The sequence below is a fragment of the Schistocerca gregaria genome, chromosome 4, assembly GCF_023897955.1.
Source record: "Schistocerca gregaria isolate iqSchGreg1 chromosome 4, iqSchGreg1.2, whole genome shotgun sequence".
Taxonomy (NCBI): domain Eukaryota; kingdom Metazoa; phylum Arthropoda; class Insecta; order Orthoptera; family Acrididae; genus Schistocerca; species Schistocerca gregaria.
Genome location: NC_064923.1, coordinates 385,318,893 through 385,343,605, shown reverse-complemented (window position 1 = coordinate 385,343,605; position 24,713 = coordinate 385,318,893). Strand labels below are relative to the sequence as shown.

Genomic DNA, 24,713 nt, shown 5'->3' with positions numbered 1-24,713 from the left:
GCATTTTTAAGGAGAGGGAGGGTGCTCTGTTATCCTACTTCATAGCAATACATCTTTTGTTGAAAGTGGATGTAACAGATTGTATGCTCAGCTTTATTGCGTTTCCATTTCAAAGAATATGTCATGTCTGATGCAACTGGGTTCTCTGACGATGATATCATTTCACTGGACAATATAGCTCTATTCATTTCAAGTCTGCAAGTACAACAGCAGTAATAGGAAAAAACACGAAGAACTGTTGTATTCCCTATATGAAAGTAGTTACTTCACTTGAACATAGTTCCAAAGCACCAAAACTTCTTCTGTCTTCTCTGGAAAGTGCCTATAAACAGTCTAATCAAAATCATCTAAAATCTTCGTTGGTACTTTGGTATTAATTCTGTCCCTTACAAAACCACTTGACGGTACAGAAAAACTATATAATTAAATTCAAATGTGAGAGCAATGGCATTTAACCCATGGGTGCCGGGAGGATGTTCAAAGCTTTTGTGGTACAAAGGCCGCGAGGAAAATAGTTGAGTGACGCTATATATTTGTAAAATTAAATCAGTTTATGGGCTACAGAAATGAAAAGAAATATTACCATGATACGTGCGTGATAGCCTGTCATAGTTCCAGCGACGTACCTTAGGAAAATATTATAACTTTGTAAGCCACCGACATAAATTATGAATTTGGGCGAACTATTATGGCACACCTAAATACTACACTGGTGCGCCAAGCTTAAAGACGAAAGTGGCATGCCCATGATGTGTCACTGCCCAGTGATAAAAGTCGATAAAACGTGGACCATACAAAGAGAGAGCTGTTGCAGCATGTACAGAAGGTGATTGAAAGAAATACACAATGAGGCGAAAAGAAATGAAACTTATACTGGAAGACACTAAATGCACTGGAATCACGACGACTTGTGGTGGACACCTTGACAACACTTAGGCGTGACAGGGTCCTTAGCAGGGCGTGCCATCACCACGGACGGTAATGCACGCTCTCCCGTATGCCCCCACGCTTCCCAAAAGGTTGGTAAGGAGATCCTGTGGTAGGTCGATCTGTTGCTCCACCAGCGTGGTCTACAGCTGCTGGATGGTCACTAGGGCATCGGGACTTGCTGCAGTGCGGTTCTCCAACGCATTCCACACGTGTAGAGGATCGGGTTGTCCAGTCCACTCGCCACTATTCTCTCGTTTCCAGAGTTCCTCCACCCGAGCAATTAGATGCAGCCGCGCTTTGTCATTCACAAAAAAGAAGGCAGGGTCGAACAACCCATGAAAAGACACACATGGGGAAGGTGTGCAGTGTCACAGCAACGTTGAGTGTTGTGTGTAAAGTGTTGAAAAATTTGGAGGCCAGTACGCTTGTGCAGCATTATGCTTCTCCACACCATTACTTGGCCCACCAAAACGATCACGTTCGACAATGCTCAACTTACCGTCATTTATCGACAAGTAGGATCGTGTGAAGTACACAGGAACATGCCCTGCTTTTCGTAATGCCCAGTGGAGCATCAAAGATCGTTGTGACTTGAGCATAATTATTCTCTTTGAATAACAGTGTCAATTCGTCCCATTGCTTATATCGTTCAGGTACCTCCTTTACTATTCTGTAGCATCTGTTTCTGTTTGTTCTAAGTTTCATAGAGCAATTTTACATTTTTCGCCGGTCGCTGTGACCGAGCGGTTATAGGCTCTTCAGTCAGGAACCGCGCTGTTGCTACGGTCGCAGGTTCGAATCCTGCCTCGGGCATGGATGTGTGTGATATCCTTAGGTTAGTTAGGTTTAACTAGTTCTAAGTTTAGGGGACTGATGACCATATGTTAAGATGTTAAGTCCCATAGCGCTTACAGCCATTTGAACCATTTTACATTTTTCCTTAAGTTTGGCATACCAGGCTGTAATCTTACCGTCATAAAAGCCACTTCCAATAACGAGCGTATGAAGTGTGCCCCTCATCCTAGTATAGTGAAACATCCACTTCCAAGAAACCACATGTCTATGCAAGAATTCCTCAATCGGATTATGCCGCAGAACCATGCTGGTACATGCGCACTCCATGGCTACTCCCAAATTACGACTGTTCGTAACTTCTAAGTCGAGCGGTCTCAAAGTGCAAAGAGGAAATTTCAAAGATACATTATAGTCCACGTACGTCCTCGTTTGATGCTCTGCCGCTAAAGATGTAGGGACGCGTTGAATAATCATCTGATATACAATTACCTTCACCTACGCTGCACTTGGTCATCGTTACTTTTCAATAAGAAAGTTACAATGACGAAGTTCGAAGAAGGAAATCTCGTGCTATATGAATTTACCTTTTATCAGATGGTTAAAAGGAACTAATCTGAACGTGCTTGTATCAAAATGTCATATTTTGTTAACACTACTCACAGGAACCTACAAATGACATGAAGATACTTCGATATATTCGCGCCCACACTAATTCTTACACAGTGTTCTGTGAATTTTTGTGCGAATTTCTGGCAGCTATTAATCTTCCATGCTCTTTTTACTCAATTTTTTTTGAGGTTTTGAGGTCTGACGACATAAATCACGTATGGCAGAATGTATTCAATAGACTTGTTAGGCCTGTGAGACAGTTAATTTAAATTATTTTTGGTACTTCACTGTCTTGCAGTTAGTATGATGTGGCTATACAGTTCAGCGATTTTTATGCAAATTTATTTATCCCTGCGAATTTACTTCACTTACTGCAGCTATTGACACAAATCCCGCTATCATATTCAAACCAACCGTTCCCCAAATGTTGCCTATGATGGAGAGCAAAATGATAACGGCCAAGCAAATAAACACCATGCAAAGCACAGTTGTCATGAGAGAAATATGGAAAATAGAGAAAGCACTAAAGTTAAATATAGTATGTATCCAAGAACATGGTAACTTTGTGGGATCACCTGCATAAGCCCCAGAAGTAGCAACGGGCTATTGCTATTTTGAAAAGGGATATTACAGTTATGAACGTAAGGAGCACGTGGTAACAATAGTAATAATGGCTAAAGGTGTCAACAGTGTGCTAACAAGCAACTATATTCAGTTTTCCGTGAAAATACCCCGGATTCACTCACATTTAGAATGGCTGGTGCCATTGGCACTGTCCCTACAATATGACACGTCTACAAGCTAAAGCAAAATGTGTTCCGCAGCATAGCAGGAATATAAGTCAACTGGGGACCAAAGTAGAAGACTTGACACAAGAAACATGTTTTGTTAACAGATTACCGGTTTCGGTCTTTAATGACCATCATCTGATCCGCTGCAAACGTGGGAAAAAACATAAATACACTCGCAAACTATAAACGGCGTAAGAACAATACATAGACCACAATGAAATGTAGTACTGATAAAATTTACATTTGTGTGCTTTAAATATGAAGAGGCATACCTGTTACATAAAAAAAGTCGTAATGTACTGCAGCCCTAGTGGCCTCGTCAAACGTTAAATGCGGAATCAGCACCAGCATCGTCAAATACATATAAATAACATCACTTGCACGAGTCATGTTGTCACTAGTACTACAGTACTACCGTTTAAAACAAGCTGCCGTACAGTAGCAAAAAAAAAAAAAAAAAGTGGTTCAAATGGCTCTGAGCACTATGGGACTCAACCGCTGTGGTCATTAGTCCCCTAGAGCTTAGAACTACTTAAACCTAACTAACCTAAGGACATCACACACATCCATGCCCGAGGCAGGATTCGAACCGGCGACCGTAGCAGTCGCATGGTTCCGGACTGCGCGCCTAGAACCGCGAGACCACCGCGGCCGGCCGTACAGTAGACACAAGATGTTGGTGTTGTAAGTTCCCCACATGTCGCTAATGTCGGCATACACTAGTTTCCAATAATTAATTGAAACAGCGAAAATAGAGGGGGATACAATAGTCGAAGCCTGTAATAAGCTTATAACGTATAAAAGGCATTACAGTAATAAAAAGCTATAAAAAGAAGAACACGACAAAAGTAATATTGTTAAAAAGAGGAAGAGTTAAGAAACAGTGGTTGACAGGTGTTCTAGTGCCAATATTCTAGATAATGACAAATATTTAACACCGTTGATAGTGCACCGAGTAATATTAAACAACCTTAAAACAAATCGCTAAAGGAGCCACAAACGAAAGAAAACATAGTGCATTACATAATGAGCGCCTTCTGTTTGCGCAAACGCCATAATTCCGCACAGGCGGGAAGTGGTTGGAGGAACGGGATCGGCAGAGGGCTCCTCGTACCCTGCGGTACTCCGTTGCAAGAGAAGAATGATAAAATTACGTAACAGTGGATGATCCACATTATCTGATTAGTGCAGTCTATGAAATGAATGGAGAAGGAACGAGAACATACTAGAGTCACGCGTAAAGCGAATGAAAACGAAGTAAATATGTGATGCATTCAATATTAGGTGAACTTATCAACGTACTATATATAACAAAGGCGTGCAGTGGTTAGAGTAAAATATTGTGAAGTAAAGCAAAGTAGGCATTGGGCACAAAGTCATTTCGCCACTTAAACAGTTTAGTTGTTTCTCTATTTCTTGCTTTATAAATTTTAAGCTCCTCTAATAAATTAAGGGCACGGCTTATTTCCACTTTGTGAAGAATACGCGTACAATTCTCAATTTTCCGTATGTAATGACCAGTATTAGATAAATGCTGTCCCAAAGGCGTTAAGTTTCGTGGCTGTGAGTCTTCTTTAAACCTTAATTTAAAAGAGGGGCCTGTTAAACCGATATAATATTTGTCACAGTTACTGCAGTCAATACTGTGTACCCATTACCTACAATATTGCACATGTCAACCACTGTTTCTTAACTCTTCCTCTTTTTAAAAATATTACTTTTGTCGTGTTCCTCTTTTTATTGCCTTTTGTTACTGTATTGCCTTTTATACGTTATAAGCTTATTACAGACTTCAACTATTGTATCCCTCTTTATTTTCGCTGTTTCAATTAATTATTGGAAACTAGTGTATGCCGACATTAGCGACATCTGGTGAACTTACAACACAATCATCTTGTGGCTACTGTACGGCATCTTGTTTTAAACGGTTGTACTACTGACAACTCGACTCGTACGATGCTGGTGCTGATTCCGCGTTTAACATTTGACGATGCCACTATGATTGCAGTACATTAGGGCTTTGTTTTTATGTAATAGGTATGCCTCTTCATGTTTAAAGGGCTCAAATGTAAATTTTATGAGTACTACTTTTCATTGTGGTCTATGTATTTTTTTAAAGCTGTATACAGTTTACGAGTGTATTTATGTTTTTTCTCATTCTTGCTGCAGATCTGATTATGGTCATTAAAGACCGAAACCGGTAATCTGTTAACAAAAAGTTTTTGGCCATAGACGTAGATTAAAGGAAACTTGTTACATATAAGGGTCACTGTTTTCTCACGCCGATGTCGCAGCTTGTGAATTCTACTTCATTTATGTATGGAAATATTCAGCCGCTATATAACTGTTAAAATTCTTGGGGAAACTTTCACTTGTTATTTATTTTGCACAATTCGCTACTGATTTTGGTCTTTGACAATTATGAAGCTTAGCTGGCATAAACGGCAGGTAATTTATACCTTAATTTAAACGAAAGTTATTTGCTCTTTTAAGCCCACCATAGTCAGTAAGAAATTTCTCGCAATAATACCTGTGTACGATAATTTTCGTCAAGAAACAAGTCCACATCGACAGCTAGTGAAGTACATTGTGTTAATTATGTTACAACTTCCGTGCCGTTTACTCTAGCTAAGTTTGATAAATATCATTGCACAATTCGCTACTACTTACGGTCAAAGTAAATGACAGCCGAAAGTTTCGCCATGAATTTTAACTATTCCATTTCAGTCAGTGAGGCTCCAGGCCGAAGCCGTGTCTGGAGACCCCACAGAGAGCGGTGGGGTTACAACCTGACTGTCGGCAACCATACGGCCCGACAACCAGGACTGATGGTCAGAGATGAAATTTCTTTTCATGGCATGACGACGTTGGTTGTCATCTGTGGCACACTTATAACTCAGCGGTATGTCAACGAGTCCTACGGACTGTTTTGCTGCCCTCCATGCTAACCCATCATACGCTTATAATTCAGAAAGATGACGCCCACCCGCAGAGAGCATTCAGAAAGATGACTCCCACCCGCAGAAGGCAAGAGTTACTACTGCTTGTCTTCTTGCTTGTTAAACCCAACCTTGGCCAGTAGTGTCACCTGCTCTCTCCCCGACCGAGAATATTCGGAGCATCATAGGCAGAATCCTTCAATGATATCGGGGTTTGGATGATCCAACGCACCTGTTGGACATAATCTGGCACGATATCCCTCAAGAGGACGTACAACAACTTTGTCTTTCAATGACAAACCGAATAACTGCTTGCATCAGTACCAGAAGTGGATCTATGCGTTATTAACTTGCTCAGAATGTGAAATACTCTCTGTTCAATAAATCATCCAGTTTTTCTGAAACTGTAAAGGGTTTTTTTCAGTACATATACGTCACGTCTACCGATTTACTTCCTTTTTTTGTCTTGGAAAGTGTGTTTATTTGTGACTGGTAAATTACTGCAAAAATCGGAAAGTCGAATGGAGCACTCAAGTGTATTACAAAAACACATAGTCAAGGAGTGTCACAGGCCTCCATGTGTGGGTCTATTTTTGGGGCACAGAGCACCCTCTTGGACTGCTGGAAAGAAGTCAGCCTGTTAGTGGAGTTGCGCCATATGCAGACGAGCTGCTGGTTATTGTCTCAGGAGAATTCAGACCATAGATGAAAAATAAATATAATTAAACTTCAGATGTTGTTCAGAGATGGCACTTGGACGACATTTTGCAGTTGGCAGTGAAGTAAATCACATACATGAAAGGTAGATTGTCTGTCACACAGAACTTGACCATTAGAAATCCAATTAACAGCAGGTGTGTGGGTATCTCGGTCAGCATGTAGATGAATGACAGACTCCTATTGACCACCTAAGGGTAGTGTCCGATTGAGCAAGAGGAATTATGCACGAGATTGCTAGTATCGTTAAAGTCCAGTGCTTAACACCGCCTGACGTAGTGAGAAAGTATAATGAAGCTATATTGACAGCTGTAGTTGAGAGCACCTGGGCACACAAATGGAGATAGGGAGAGTGTTGAAAATCTTCGGAAGAATGCAGAGGGGAATACGTTTGCAACACACTAGTGTATTAAAGGCTACTCAAATGGAGACCCTATTACAAATCCTGGAACTGTATCCCACAGTCTTTGAGATCCAAAGGAGGGGAATCATTTATTGGCTACGAAGAGGAAACACAATAAAAATTCGAGTAATAAGTGGTGACTTGCTGAACAGTAGAAATGCAATACCGAGATGAGTAAACAAACAATGACCACAAATTTGTACAAGTGCATTACTGGCAATAGGACAGAGGAGAATGAACAACTTAGTTCTCAATAAAGGTCTTGTCCACCTCATCTGGGGGATGGACCGTACTGCTCCATTTCTATGCTTTAAGTGTGAAGAAGAAGACGGCTAAGCGTGTGACACTGGAACCCTGGAGCATGTCACTCTTCATTGTAGGACAGATAACGGTAACGTTACAGATGTGTTGTCCGAGTAATGTCGACGTTGTAAGAAAAATCCACAGAGACATTCTCTAGCATGTATTCACTTGCAAAACTAGCTCCGGGCGTACGTCACTCCTAGGACGCCACTTAATATTCCGAGGCCGGCGATGTGCGACTGCGGCAGAAAATTCGAATGCTTGATCCAGTAAGAACGTGACACATCCAGCGCGAAATATACAGTATGGGTCGTTTCAGGCATAGACTCGTGATAGTCGAGGAGATATGCCGAAGGTTTACTCCAGGTATTCTGCCCTGTCCCCGAAGTCGAAGGAAATAGAAACCAGTGCCACAAAAGGAAGAATCTCGAGGCGAAGTGGCAGTGAAGCGGAGAGCTACGAGGAAAAAAGATCATATTCTCTTCTGATAGACTCGCAGTTGAATGAAACAGCACAACATGCACTAATAGTAGTAAATGTGGGCCATATCACCCTGCTAGAGGCTGATATTTAGTGAGAGGTGAAGTAACATCTTTATACTTCTTCACGCCCCTCGAGTGCGGGGGTGATATAAATGTGGTATAACAGTAATAAAAGAGTTTTTCTAATGTCGTAATCATAAAATTCAGCATAGATAATTCAACTATATAGGGCTGTCAGATACAGTCTAAAAAACTTGTAATGCTGTTGCAGGGCACGTTGTAATCAGAATTAATTGTTAACAAAAATTCTATACTTTGCGCCGTTTCCGAATTATTCAGCGTTGAACTTAGCCAAACAGCCCGGACAAATTGAGCTTTTTGTAAGCTAGCTTTTATTTTTCTCTTCCGAAAAAGGCACATTTTAACTGGTAACGAGCATTTGAACAAGTACGGCGTGGAGTGGCCGCGTGGTTTGAGGCGTCATGTCACGAACTGCGCAGCCCATCCCGCCGGAGTTTCGAGTCCTCCCTCGGGCAAGGGTGTCTGTGTTGTTTTTAGCATAAGTTAGTTTAAGTTATTTTAAGTAGTAAGTAAGTGTAGGGACCGATCTAAACAGTTTGGTCCCTTAGGAATTCACACATATTCGAACGAGTGGTCCTCACAGACCAACAAAGATCTGTGCATTACCGCATTTTAGCACGTGCCAGTCTTGGAATTTGCGCGCGGTACGACTATATTAGCAAACTACAATGCTAAATAACAAGGAAATGAAGCAACGTATCAAATTTTTTCTTTAAAATTATATCTGAGTCCTACCTCCCCTGCAACACCTTTGCAAGTTTTCCTGACAGTCAAGTGTATTTGCAGTAAGCTCAGGAATATACGTTTTGCAAAGAAAACCGAATTTTCTTGCTGTAATGTATTTAATTTGTTTCAAAGTCATTTCGCCATTTACTTTAAGCTGTCTTCAGTGGAATCTAGAATGAAACAGTTTTGTTTTGATATTGGGTACTTGTTGAGTATAAAACGATTCATGACATATTTTATATGTAAGTAAGAGATTACTTACAGTTATTCGAGTTTGTGGGCTGGCATTTGCGCTTCCTCTCATCTAGTAACAAGCTGGAGGTGACACTATAACTTTTCTCATGAAACATAGGCCCAAGTGACAGAAGAATAACAGTAATCCACAGCAACTATTCAAAGAACATGAAAATTGTGAATAAAAAAGTCCGTAACGTGAAACTGTGGCTATGTTTTATAAGTGAAGTTGTAATGCGAATTCCAGTTCGTGACCAGATGAGAGTACGTGCAGATAATTGGAAAAACTCGAATATCTATATGTAATCACTTACGTACGTAAAAAATAAGACATAAATTGTTTAATAATTTACTAATTTTGCATATCAAAATAAAAACTGTCTCGTTCGAGATTCCACTGCAGACGTCCTGAAGTAAAAGCGAAGAGCGTCTGCAACGGATAAATATATTACAGCAAAAAAAGGCGACTTTTGTTTGCGAAACTCTGTCTCACCACTCTGTATTAATCTTAGCTTAGCTTATCGTGTACTTCTAACTTATTTGTAATATACTGACACACTAACATATTACAGTTAGAAACGCAGCTACAGTATAATCTAACATAGCAGGATAATACTGCTATTACGTTGAGCAGAATACATGCGCAATCAGTTCAATAACAGAAATAAAACGACTCTCTGTGGTACACAGACAACAAGTCCAAATTCAGTGCCAGGAAACAAATGAAAATAAATAATAACATGAATGAGATTTTCACTCTGCAGCGGAGTGTGCGCTGATATGAAACTTCCTGGCAGATTAAAACTGTGTGCCCGACCGAGACTCGAACTCGGGACCTTTGCCTTTCGCGGGCAAGTGCTCTACCATCTGAGCTACCGAAGCACGACTCACGCCCGGTACTCAAAGCTTTACTTCTGCCAGTACCTCGTCTCCTACCTTCCAAACTTTACAAAAGCTCTCCTTCGAAACTTGCAGAACTAGCACTCCTGAAAGAAAGGATATTGCGGAGACATGGCTTAGCCAAAGCCTGGGGGATGTTTCCAGAATGAGATTTTCACTCTGCAGCGGAGTGTGCGCTGATATGAAACTTCCTGGCAGATTAAAACTGTGTGCCCGACCGAGACTCGAACTCGTGTCCCGAGTTCGAGTCTCGGTCGGGCACACAGTTTTAATCTGCCAGGAAGTTTTTTAATAAAAACATTTAAATCCAGACTTTTGTGTTACAAACTCTTCCAATTTATCGCATAGCTCGCAGGTTACTTTCCTCATTTTGTTAACATCTCTTCATATTTTAGTTTCACAGTTAATTTTTTTTTACATATTTAAGTGCCACTTTATTTGGGAAATATCAATTACGTATACTTGTTGGTAAGTGGTAAGTCCAGTATAGTTTGAAGTAACTGGATTCTAAGATCGCGATATGAGCAGTATCAAACGATTCAAAAGCACCCACTACTGCTAAGGATATGTTAACACGTTACAAGAAAGTATCGGTACAATATTCCAAATGAAGTCGATCGCTGACAATCGCGCTGTTAATTATAACAATTTTATCTGAAATTTCACAGCTGTCTGGAATTCTTAAAAACCCTTCTGGCTAGAGCACTGTTTTAAGTCTTTAATAATGTGGCAGGGGTTTTGCCGGCTTCTTTCGCCGTAACTGCAGAGCGTGTAAATCTGGAATCACATTGCATAGAAGTGAAGACGATGCAATGCTGATAACTGAATGGCCAAAGCCTTCCATTAACAGAGTAAGGGGTTAGATTAATGCATCTTATGCGATGAAAGATGTGCCACTTCACGCTCCGTGTGAAACAGAGCTTCCATTAAAATAAATCATTTAAATGTGCACGTTCCGTGCCATAGCTCAAGAATTAGAGCTATGGAAGCAAATGCTATATTTCCTTATTTCATGACAACCATTCAATGAAAGAAACGAAAGACAAAACATTTAAAACACCTTGAGGGTTATTAAGATAATGAATCCAAGAAATCACACAGGAACCCATAGCTAATATATGATAAAAAGGTTAACATTTAAGTCCACTCTTCCTTCTAACGTGCGTTTACTCTACTATACCATCATATTCTGTAAAAGTTTTCGGATCTGATAAATGGTGAATCGAGAACTCTGTACATTAGATACAGTGTGCAAAATTCTACCAGGTTAATTTCAAAATGAGCACAGCTCCTCGCTTCTGACTATCGTTCCAGGTCGGCACTTGTTTGAAATAGACCTCACAAATGTCAGCAAAACCTGTGGCCGAGTACTCATGAGAATAAAAGTGTCGCTGAAAAATTAGATACGGCTATTAACGATCTATGTACTTGGAAATATTATTTAATCGTGATTCTGTTCATTACTGTGAAACGTCGCTTCTGGTTATCTATAGAAAGTTCCGAGTTTCTCTAGCTGCAGTGCAAAGCATTAAATCTTCATTGAGAGCTCAGACGAAATAAAACTGTGGTATTTCGCTGTAACGCATGAGGGAAAAGCTTGGAATATATAGAGGGATAACTGGGGAAAAGGATGTGAACTGGAGTAGACCAGTTATACTGAGCACAAATGGAAATTCTGGAAGGTGCGGCTCGTCTTCTAAGAAGACGCCACAAAAGAGTACTGTGGGATCTATTCTCCAGAGCCGCCATACTGTGTGGGAGTTTCTAAGAACTGATTAGAGGAAAGACGTCGGAAGGGCTAGCTGCTGGCGTTTTATCTCGCCGACTCAGATGTTTCTATGGTGTTGGGGAGAAGTTTAGAGATCTCAAATGGGCTCCATTTTAGGGAAAACTTCCACACAAAGAAGTCTGTAATGCACAGTGTTGCCGCCAGAGATGGCTATAGTAATCCTCCCTGGAGCTGTAACTTGAGCTATTGATGAATATCTAATTTTACTTCACCATGGTGTATTGAACTGTTTGAGGGCAGAGACTGTGTTATAAATCTATGAAATTAACATGTTGCCAATAAATGAATTCTTTACTACAACATTAACAATCGGTACAAAACCTCACTGGCACACCCAGCAAATAATCCTCACCTCATTTCAGATTAATGTACCGGGTGATCAAAAAGTATGTATAAATTTTAAAACTGATTGAATCACGGAATAATGTAAATAGAAAGGTACAAATTGACACACATGCTTCGAATGACAAGGAGTTTTATTAGAACCAAAAAAATACAAACGTTCAAAAAATTCCCGACAGATGGCGCTTCGTCTGATCAGATTACCAATAATTAGCATAACAAAGTAAGACAAAGCAAAGATTATGTTCTTTACAGGAAATGCTCAATATGTCCACCATCATTCCTCAACAATAGCTGTAGTCGAGTAATAATGTTGTGAACAGCACTGTAAAGCATGTCCTGTGTTATGGTGAGTCATTGGCGTCGGATATTGTCTTTCAGCATCCCTAGAGATGTCGGTCGATCACGATACACTGGCGACTTCAGGTTATCCCAAAGCCAATAATCGCACGGACTGAGGTCTGGTGACCTGCGAGGCCGAGCATGACGAAAGTGCGCGGCAGAGCACACGATCACCACCAAACGACGCGCGCAAGAGATCTTTCACGCATCTAGCAATATGGAGTGTCTCTTTTTTTGTTCTAATAAAACCCAATGTCACTGCAAGCATGTGTGTCAATTTTTACCTCTCTATCTACATTACTGCGTGGTTTATTAAGTTTTCAAATATATACTGACTTTTTGATCAGCGGGTACATGCATCTGATGATGGCAGAGGGTAGCCGAAACGAAACAGTCTAGTAAATATTAGTGACTGAAGCAGTAAAAATTCTTTCATGAACTGATGAACATGTCTTCCACGAAAAAACTAAAGCTGCCGTGTATGTGTGTCCCCCGCACAGCTACGACGTGCGCGGCAAGCTGCAGCTGCCGTCGCTGCATTGGCAGGAGTGGCGCGTGCTGGGCGACCGCGCCAGCTTCGACGCGCCCAGCCCTGTGGCGACGCCCTGGGCCTCCGGCGTCGCGGCGCTCACCATCCGTGACGTGCAGCGCCGCGACGACGCTCTCTACCGCTGCCGCGTCGACTTCCGGCGCTCGCCCTCCAGGAACTTTCGCGTTCAGCTCGCCGTCATTGGTGAGTACATGTCTCGTCCAGCTGCGGCCATCCGTTGTTGCTATTCACGTGCTTTGCCTCACAGTCCTTACACGTCGATAAAAGTTCATTATTTTATTCGACCCTTACCCACTACCCGTCATTTACCCAGCGTTTATATTATATACGATCTAAGTATTGGGCCTTACACGGGTATGAAAATATTCCAATCTCCTCTTTCGCCTCTCTCTGTCCATCTCCTCCTACCCCTTCTCTCATTTCACCTCCCCAATCAACCCACTCTCCATTTCTTCCTGCCCCTCTCTCCGTCCATCTCCTCCCACCCACTCTCTGTCCATCTGCTCCTACCTGCTCCGTCTGTCCGTCTGCTCATTCTTCCCTCTTTCATCCCTCCAATCCTCGATCTCCTCCTCCCTTTCTCTGTGTCCATCCTCTTCTTCCCCCTTTCCCTGTCCATCTTCTCTTCACGTTATTCTGCTCCTTTTTCCTTACTCAATCCACCTCCTCCTCTCCCTCTCAGTTCATCTCCTCCTTTTCCCTTTCTCTGCCATTTCCTCTTCCCCTCCCTCTGTTCACTCCTGCTTCCACCTCTTTCTCACAAGGAGCGGGAAAAGCGCAGTAGTTAGCACACTAGACTCGCATTTGGCAAGACGACGTTTCAAATCCACGTCCGGCCATCCTGATTTAGGTTCCCAGTGCCAGAATGAGATTTTCACTCTGCAGCGGAGTGAGCGCTGATATGAAACTTACTGGCAGAGCAAAACTGTGTGCCGGACCGAGACTCGAACTCGGGACCTTTGCATTTCGCAGGCAAGTTTTCCCAGTGATTTCCGTCAATCGCTTCAGTAAATGCCTGGACGGTTTCTTCGAAAGGGCATCCTCCCCTAATCTCATGCTCCATCACTCATGACCTCGTTGTCTATTGGAATTTAAACACTAATCCCTTGCTCTTCCTCCTCCTCCTCCTCCTCCTCCTCCTCCTCCTCTTTCTCCGCCAGTTCCTCTTTCCTTTATATGTCCATCCCTTCCACTCCCCTCTGTCTGATCGTTTCCTTCTCCCCTCAGTCTGTCCATCTCCTCATTCCGCTTCTCTCTCCAGGTTATCTCCCTCACACAGTAGGACGCTGGTGATTCTTACCCTCACAGTGTATCTTTACACGTCGTAAGTAATATGTGTACCAAATTTGGTTGAAATCATTCCAAGTGTTTGGGACGAGCTTTCTACTCTTGGCTTTGGCCGCGTGCTCACATGTCAAATAGATTGCAGGTATTTTTCGAATATTTCACAAGTATTTGTACATGTATTTCACCTGTATCTAATATTATTTTTTATGGTAGCATTGTTTCACAAGGAGTGTGAATAGCCCGTCTTTCACCGCAACAGATGGAATAATTTATCCTCTTATCTTAATACAACGCTTTGGACATTCAGTTAACAGCATTACATCGTCTTCACTTAGCCTTGCAATTGCATTTTCTCGCAGCTCAGTTTTTATAACATCGTATATCCTGAACTATGTGTCGTCCAGTTATATAAAGTTGCTGGTACATCCACCAGTGCATGTGCGTACTGTCTGCGAAATGTTTTGTGAGTGAGGGTAGTCCGAGTAAAGAAGTAATTTTGCACGTCTCTCAGTATTTAGCATCATATCTCCTGAACTACGCCTCGTAAAATGATACGAGTATCTTTTGTAGGTACATTCAGCGACATATGTGGATGCTGTTGCAAATGATAAATAATAAATGAAGCAGTGTGAGGTAAGGAACCATGATCCTGCAATGGCCAAATAAGAAGTTAAAAGCCAAAATCTTTCTCATGCGACTGACAGTGGAACTCTTATACTACAAGCTCTTTGCTTTCCCAATTTTGGGAGGATGTAGTATGGACCAAAGCAAGAAAAAAATGGGCTCCAAACTACATATTTCAAGAGCTGTGAGCCTTGTTCACTAGAAGAGATATGTTTGATGGTGGCAAAGATGAACGAGTGCTCACAACTTGCACTTTAGAGGACACGTTTACTGTAAATTTTTGCTTTTTTTTGCGTGTTTGGTCTCTAAACATGGAAAGCCAAGAGCATTCAGTAGAAGATATCCAGAGATATCAGAACAATATTCGCTTCTAACTTTCGACTCGGTCGCTTCTGGATCAGCATCCCTTACCTCAAACTGAAGCACATACCCTTCTCCATCATACCTGAAAGTATGTCACATTATCGCGGAATCATCCTGTATGTTGATTAAAAGAATATGAAAACTTGAGATGAACCATACGTACAGTGTGCCGGCCGGGACGGCCGAGATGTTCTAGGCGCTACAGTCTGGAACGGCGCGACCGCTACTGTCGCAGGTTCGAACCCTGCCTCGGGCTTGGATGTGTGTGATGTTCTTAGGTTAGTTAGGTTTAATTAGTTCTAAGTTCTAGGGGACTGATGACCTCAGAAGTTAAGTCCCATAGTGCTCAGAGCCAGCCATACGTACAGTGTGAACATTATATTTAAATCTGTTAAAAGGTTCCCTTCTTCTCCTGAGGGTCTGTTTACCACTATTGGACAGTTTCAATAAACGGCCGCTCTCATGTGTAAATACACATATGATCATACAAATCCTATCATCTGGTCGAATATAATGCCGAAAATAAAAAGAAACTGTCTCTGCGTTTACTTTTTAATACTGTCTACATTTTGTCTTTATTATCACTTGTATGACTGGTTTGTTACGGCCTGTCTCGAATTCCTCTCCCTGTGCATCAGTCTCTTCGATTCAGAACGGCGTCTATATCAGATGCCTTCAATTATTTGCTGTGCGTACTCTGAAGTTAATCTTTTCATATAATTTTGTGTTTAATGGGTCCTTCTATTGAAAATTACTCCCTGAATGCTTACCACAAGTCGTATAGCGACCTACATTCGTGCTCGAACATCTATCTCACCACTCGTTATCAGCTATGACACCTTCGCATGGGTTTCCTGGCCGATAAGCCACTCAAGGAGCTCCAGCGTGGAAGTTTGTGAGTTTGCACGTGTGTTAAATCCCGAGATGGCATCGAATTGGTCGCGACGACGTTATACATGGATTATGTCACGTTTGTCTTATGGTCACTGCAAATAAAGTTCTTATTCATGTGGTTTGCTATATTGTGGTGGATGAAGGTGCAGTCGTCTTAATCAATAAAATGAGATACCAGTAACGGCTTTTTGAGGCTTGCAATTATACTGTCACCCTGAGAGTTGCACAACACACTCATTTCTTCATCTACGCTTATTACCATTGCAGTTACATACTGAATCATCGTCATCATCATCTTGTACAGTTTTCCACCACTGTCATAGTGCACAGAACACAAGTTTCTCTATTTTCTCTTGGCACCATCTTCAAATCTTTACTCAGAACCAGGCTTTTCGTACGTGATGAATACTTTCTTTCACTCCTTTTAGTCAATTGTCCGTTGGTCTCTCGATTTTCATTCTAACATGGCGCCTCATCCTAGGCTTCATCTTATGCATTCTCACAACACGATATTAACATTTAAATCCGATTTCCTCTTGAAGTATTTTCTCATTTCCTATCTCGTTAGAACATGCAGGGTGGATATACAGGGTGTTACAAAAATGTACGGCCACACTTTCAGGAAATATTCCTCACACACAAAGAAAGAAAATATGTTATGTGGTCATGTGTCCGGGAACGCTTACTTTCCATGTTAGAGTTCATTTTATTACTTCTCTTAAAATGACATTAATCATGGAATGGAAACACACAGCAACAGAACGTATCAACGTGACTTCAAACACTTTGTTACAGGAAATGTTCAAAATGTCCTCCGTTAGTGAGGATACATGCATCCACCCTCCGTCGCATGGAATCCCTGATGCCCTGATGCAGCCCTGGAGATTGGCATATGGTATCACAGCCGTCCACAATACGAGAACAAAGAGTCTCTGCATTGGTACCGGGGTTGCGTAGACAAGAGCTTTCAAATGCCACCAAAAACGAAAGTCAAGAGGGTTGAGGTCAGGAGAGCGTGGAGACCATGGAATTGGTCCGGCTGTACCAATCCATCGGTCACCGAATCTGTTGTTGAGAAGCGTACGAACACTTCGACTGAAATGTGCAGAAGCTCCATCGTTCATGAACCACATGTTGTGTCGTACTTGTAAAGGAACATGTTCTAGCAGCACAGGTAGAGTATCCCCTATGAAATCATGGTAACGTGCTCCATTGAGCGTAGGTGGAAGAACATGGGGCCCAATCAAGACATCACCAACAATGCCTGCCCAAACGTTCACAGAAAATCTGTGCTGATGACGTGATTGCACAATTGCGTGCGGATTCTCGTCAGCCCACGCATGTTGATTGTAAAAGTTTACAATTTGATCACGTTGGAATGAAGCCTCATCCGTAAAGAGAACATTTGCACTAAAATGAGGATTGACACATTGTTGGATGAACCATTCGCAGAAGTGGACCCGTGGATGCCAATCAGCTGCTGATAGCGCCTGCACACGCTGTACATGGTACGGAAACAACTGGTTCTCCCGTAGCACTCTCCATACAGTGACGTGCTCAACGTTACCTTGTACAGCAGCAACTTCAACTGCACGAAGAATTGCCTCGTCCATTGCAGGTGTCCTCGTCGTTCCAGGTCTTCCCCAGTCGCGAGTCATAGGCTGGAATGTTCTGTGCTCCCTAAGACGCCGATCAATTGCTTCTAACGTCTTCCCGTTGGACACCTCCGTTCTGGAAATCTGTCTCGATACAAACGTACCGCGCCACGGCTATTGCCCGGTGCTAATCCATACATCAAATGGGCATCTGCCAACTCCGCATTTGTAAACGTTGCACTGACTGCAAAACCACGTTCGTGATGAAACGAACCTGTTGATGCTACGTACTGATGTGTTTGATGCTATCACTGTAGAGCAATGAGTTTCATGTCAACACAAGCACCGAAGTCAACATTACCTTCCTTCAATTGGGCCAACTGGAGGTGAATAGAGGAAGTACAGTACATACTGACGAAACTAAAATGAGTTTTAAGATGGAAATTAAGTGTTTCCGTACATATGTCCACATAAAATTTTTTCTTTATTTGTATGTGAGGAATGTTTCTTGAAAGTTTGGCCGTACCTTTTTGTAACACCCTGCATAATGGGCTATTAGGAAGTTTTCTTCAAAGGTCGTGCAGTCTAAAATCGGTATGAGAATCCGAGTGCCAATCAAAATCGCCGTTTGCATTGAGGCAATCATCCCACTGATGCACCAGGCTGAAGATATCTATTTGGCAAAACACCGCGTCCTGCTGCGTGAAGAAGTTCTTAACTAGCTGTTGCACGTCCTCGCCAGACAGGAATCGTCGACCTTTCAGGGCCTTTTATAAGGGATCAGAGACGTGGTAATCTCATGGAAAGAGATCAGGATTATAGGATGGGTGATAGAGTGTTTGCCACTTGACCTAGCATAACTTCTACTTCACGACATTTGCGAATTGCGTCGTGCATTATCACACAGCAGCAGCACAATTCCACAACGGTAATTTGGGACAGACATGTTGCCGCAAACACATTCTCCGTTCTCCGATTAAGCTCTACTGGTCTTTGTTCTTCGACAGCCAAGAAAAGAATAACCACACATTGGTCACGTTTGGATACATTTGGCAATAATATCGAGATAGTTTACGTTTCCACGTTTACCGCCGCACACGGATGCCACACTAATCCATTGCTTACATGTCGGTGCTCATAAGCTGGCATCGGAGTCGTACGACGTTGCATTTATGTTGCAGCAACATCTTCAAACACAGCATTTTGATCGTCCTTATAATTAAACTTCCGCTACTAGAGTCAGTGCAGACGGGGAACGTATCTGTACCCGACATTGTAGGAATGATTTGCGCTGCCAGATTTGCGTCATTAGTCATCTAAGGATGAGGATGTAAGTATGCAGTACAGCATTGTATGGTAGTGAAACATGGAATATGGGAAAACCGGAATAGAAGAGAATCGAAGCATTTGAGATGTGGTGCTGTAGACGAATGTTGAAAATTAGGTGGACTGATAAGGTAAGGAGTGAGGAGGTTCTACGCAGAATGGGAGAGGATAGGAATATATGGAAAACACTGATAAGGAGAAGAGACAGGATGACAGGACATCTGCTAAGACATGAGGGAATGACTTCCATGGTACTCGAGGGAGCTGTATAGGGCAAAAACTGTAGAGGAAGACAGAGATTGGAATACGTCTAGCAAATAATTGAGGACGTAGGTTGCAAGTGCTACTCTGAGATGAAGAGGTTAGCACAGGAAAGGAATTCGTGGCGGGCCGCATCAAACCAGTCAGTAGACTGATGACAAAAAAAAAAAAAAAAAAAAAAAAAAAAAAAAAAAAAAAAAAAAAAAAAAAGGCGCCGGTACATCTTCAATATGCATTACACCACCAGACAGTGTAGTCTAGGTCTTCAGGGATTTACTCTTAAAGCAGTTTTATCAAAACATGACAGTGAATTCAACAGTCGTGAGGTGCAGGTGAGATAAAGCAATATGGTTGCAGCAGAAATGTGAAGAAATCGAGAAAGAAATAGACATCGGAAGGGCAGATTCAACATAGAGAAAAGTCTAAAATCACGGGCGGCAATAGTAGGACTGTAAGAGGAATTCCGCTGCTATAGACAGAGGAAAGAGCTGATAGATGGAAAGTGTACATTAAATATCTGGATGAGTAAGACGAACTGTCTGATAACGTGACACAAGAAGACAAAATCCTTCAGCGTCTGATCTGGTAACAAGCCACTTTTGGCCAGCGTTTGTTTATCTAATTGCATCCGCTGTTAGACGTACGGCTTCATCTCTTACACCCTCGACCTCTCTATCGGAGATTACCCAAAAACATTCTTCAACTGGAAGCTACCATGCCAGAGCTACAGGGAAGAATTCCACTATCCCAGGCCCCAATCTATACATTAGACTACCGTTCTTCATGGGACTCTGTGGGATCAGACATGCCAGGTACAGAAGGACCGGAGCATCTCAAAACTTCTACAAATAAAACAAAAATTGTGCGTAGTTACCCTTTACCAGGGAAACTGAAATATCTAATGAATACGCTAGACAAATTTAGCACCAAATTTATGTCACTGCGAGAAACCCGATATAAATATGAAAATTTCTTCGATTTTGAGAATTACGTGTTCCTTTATAGAACACAAGGACCGACACAATTGGGCATAGTTTTTGCAGCACACAAGTCCATCACAAATTCATACACTCATTTTAAGTCGCATTCAGAAAGACGTTACATTGATTAACGTGCACACACCAACAAAAACGATCCACGGGTGGGAGAAGACTTCTAGAAACTTCTAGAAGAAATCACCAACAAAATTCCGAAACATCACATCACGATTCTACTAATTGACATCAATGGACAGTTAGCAAAACGAAACACAGGAGAATATCGAGACCGTAAACCGCTCATAATGGGAAAAATAAAACAAAAATGTCGTGTGGCTGGAGCCTCCTATCGGGTAGACCGGTCGCCTGGTGAAAGTCTTTTCAGTGGATGTCACTTCAGCGACTTGCGTGTTAATGGGAACAGTAAAAATGGTGAACAGTTTATAAGTTTCTGCCAAAATTTTAATCTCAGAATCATGTAAGCACAATTCAAGAAACCCACACTAAAACTAAAGACACGCAAACACCCAATGAAACGCTAGGAGAGTACCAGATTGACCATATTTCTGTCTCCAGGAGGAACACCAAATAAGTTTTCAATGTAGAGATCAGGAGAGGCTTATTAGAATCAGACAGTTACTTACAAGTAACATATCAGCCCAGCAGAAAACAAACGAGTGTAACCCAGAGTTTCCGCACTGATCCAGAATACCAATAACTCTCTAACTCTGTTGCTGAGCACAACCCGTAGCCGTAGATAAATGTTTGTGAAGTTTACGTAAGGTGAACTATTTCTTCTCGCTTGTTAATGAAGGATTATGTTTCGTATTTTGATAATGTTTACTCATGTTTCCTCCTTAGCTCGTTTGTAAATACTGCATCCAGTTTCGTTGCTGTGGTTAGGACGCAAGCTTTCATCTATTTTGGTTTGACGTCCACAGACTTTGAATATGTTCCTGTTCTTTCCAGTCGGTCTCTCTCTCTCTCTCGGTGTGTGAGTGAGTGTGTGTGTGTGTGTGTGTGTGTGTGTGTGTGTGTGTGTGTGTGTGTTTGTGTGTCATGTAGTACATAAATACATAAGTATAAAGACAACTCCATGTTTAACGTTGTTACCAAAAATCTGAAAATGTTCTCGACCAATTTTCTTTTAATTTGTACAAGATACTCTAATAAAGGTTCAGAAGTACATAGACTAGACATGCTTTAATATATGTGGTGTATAAATATCTATGTACTATGTGAAGGAGAAATTCGTTACGATACCACTCGACAGGTCCTCTACAGCTTAACTTCAGATTATTACTCGATACTGTAATAAACACACTGCTGGACACAGGTTTCCTATTTTTTATGCATGTGGTACATACAGAATATGTATAGCATAAGGAGTAAATAATATCGTTAGCCAGAGTCTACAAAAAAATCTTCACTGAGTTTCTTCCAGATTTTGTACAATACTCTAACAAACACTCGAACGCTAATGGGTTACACATATTTAAATATACATGGTATGTAAATATATATGCATTACGTAAAGTGGAATCGTTGTTAGTAAAATTCTCGAAATGTTCTTGGCTCATTTGCCTAAAATTTTTACCAAAAATCTCGAAAAGTGCTAAACCGATTTACTTCAAATTTTTACAAGATACTCTAATGAACATTTTGATGGATATAGGCAGCATACGAGGTGCGAAAATAATGAGACTGATGTGAAAAAATGTTGCTTACCGATTTAGATCAGTTTAGTGCTGCCTGCATCATAGTAGTTCCCTTCTGATTGCACACACCTTTGCTAGCGCTTCTGCCATTGATGGTAATATTTCTGGAACTCATCTTCTGTAATATCCTCCAAGACCCTCGTCACAGCTTTTTGGATATCTTGTGTTGTTTGAAAATGGTGTCCCTTGACAGTCGCACGGAGCGATATCTTTTGAATAATGTTGCTATGGTGGTACTAAAATGGTTTTGAGGTTAAAAATTGGCGTAATGACAGAGGAGTATGGGATAGCGCATTATTGTGATGCAAAATCCTACTATCAGCAATGTTGGCAAGAACACGTAGAGCTCTTTTACGAAGTCTTTCTAAAATGTCTTTGTAGTATTGTTAGTTAACTGTTTGTCCAGGAGGAACCCACTCTTTATGAACAATTCCCTTGGAATCAAAGAACACACATGCATGCATTTCACTTTTGACTTTGGCACACGAGCTTTTTTTGGTCTGGGTGATCCCTCTGAGCACCATTGCGAACTTCGGCTTTTTGTCTCTGGATCGTACTGAAAAAACCAACTTTCATCACCAGTGATAACATGGTTGAACAATTCTTGTATGATTTCCGTTTTCTCTAACATAGAGGCTGACACATTTTTCCGTGGTTCTCAGTGTTGTGGTGTGAGATTTTTGGTGACCATTTTTGCATAAATCTTTCTCATACCAAGATCTTTAGTTATTACTAAACGAACCGTTTCTCGATTGATGTTCATTACTTCCGAATAATTTTCACGGATAATCTTCGATCAGATCGTACGAGTTCACACACCCTGGCCAAGTTGACATCCGTCCGTGAGATTGGTGGTCGTCCACTGCGGTCTTCATCTTCAACATTCATTTTGCCTTCACTAAACATTTTATGTCAACGAAAAACTTGAGCTCTTGACATAACCTCCTCTCCAAAGGCCTTCTGAAGTTTGCCGTCAGTTGTCATTACGTTTTCACCCCATTTAACGCAAAAAGAAATGGCATACCATTGCGAAATATTATGCGGTTCCATTTCCGTGACGAGAGACACAAACACATGTTAACTTATTACAGCAAAACTCATGACTGACCAGTTGCATCGATGTGCCGCTTGGACTAGAAGCAGCTTATAGACCAACCTATTAGTTCATCAGTAGTTGCTCGGAAAACTCCACAAAAAGGTTTTTGCTATACTTCCTCTGTCACAAGTGGGCAGAGGATTCCAAGTCGGCTATGCACCGTAAATGGCCGAAATTTTTACGATATATTTCAGATGTAGTTCTCGAACAATCTTGAAAATTTAGTTGATTTTTCATCCGCTTTCAAGGTGCAGAGGTTCAAAGTTACCCTCCTCCTACAAGTAAAACCCGAGGCCAAATCTGAGTAATAAATAAGTGAAGAATATTGTTGAAATTTAGCAAAATATACTCCAGGCATTTATCCATAACATTCATCTCCCCATTTTCCGAAATCTTTATCCGTTGAAGAAAAACACCCAAAACCTTTTTTTGTGTGCCACAACGGAGCCGCGTATACTGAGATACCTATGGTCAGGAAATGGCTGCAATTCTTACCAAGCATTTCTAAGATCCATATCTCGAATAAGGTTGAAAATTTTTTTCACACATTTACCCTTTTCACAAATACAGAGGTTCAAAGCTACACTAATTCCACATCTAAAGTACGCACTTAAAATCCGATGTGAAGCGAAAACGTAGCGTATACAGTGATGTGCCAATGAAAAATATGGTGTAAAATATTTCCGTTATCATCTGGGAACCCTACGTTGTAGTACTGAAGCACATGCAGTTTGTTTCTTTGTTTGCTTTTTTTGGTCTTGTACATCAAATCAGGTCTGATGAGTAGGAAAGTAAACTGTCTACATCTCACTGAACAACATGCTTCTCTTAATATGAGTTGTACGCCCTGCTCTAGTAGCGAAAAGAAGGGAACCAGTAGAGAAATGGCCTTATCGGAGCACAAAAAGGGAATAAGTTCATGTTACTTAAAAGACTGACCGACGAGTTTGGTAACAGATGCTTCATTGTGACTTCCTCGGCACCTTTAAAACATTTTCCCAAAAATTTTGGAATGTAGGCACATTTGCGATTTTGTGCTGAGAGAGAAGAAGACAGTGGCAGTGGCAAAGAGACGGAAAAGTAATAAATACTGGAAGGTAGTAAACAGTGGTTGTGTTATAGAAAGAGGAAAGAAGACAATGGCGGTGTTAGAGAAAGGGAAAGACACTGTGTCAGTGGAACATAGTGTCATTGACTGAATAGTGCTACGAAGAGGGTGTAGGAAACAATGGTGGGGGGAGGGGTTGGAGGAGGGGAGAGGAATATGGAGAAGAAGAACGTAGAAGTGGGTGAAACCCAGTGGTAATGCAACATAGAAAATGTGACAGTAACAACGAGGAAGTGAGAGAGTGACAGTGAGAAGAGATAGAACAAGAAATAGCATCAGCTTGGAGGAATGAATTAGATATTAGCTGTAAGAGGGCAAGAGAGAGATAGTGACAGTGAGAGGTGACTGTAGTAGTAGGACTGTTATTGTGATTGTGAGGAAAAAAATGACAGAGGGAGATAAAGAGATAACGATAATGAGACGGTCTGAATAAGTGAGTGAGAAAGGCCAGCTGGGAGTGGATGGGTACGAGTGACTAACATGGAATAGTGAGTGTGAGTGAATTTCGGGAACATGTGAGAGTTTGGGGTG

The 24,713-nt window shown here is 41.5% G+C and overlaps 1 protein-coding gene across 1 annotated transcript in view; it reads left to right on the top strand.

The window, feature by feature from the left end:
* Positions 1-24,713, top strand: part of LOC126266972 (hemicentin-2-like) — an 852,087-nt gene that overhangs the window by 494,954 nt on the left and 332,420 nt on the right. Inside the window, exon 3 of the mRNA XM_049971700.1 lies at positions 12,884-13,116. Coding sequence (XP_049827657.1) covers positions 12,884-13,116 — 233 coding nt within the window. The remainder of the gene's footprint in view (positions 1-12,883; positions 13,117-24,713) is intronic.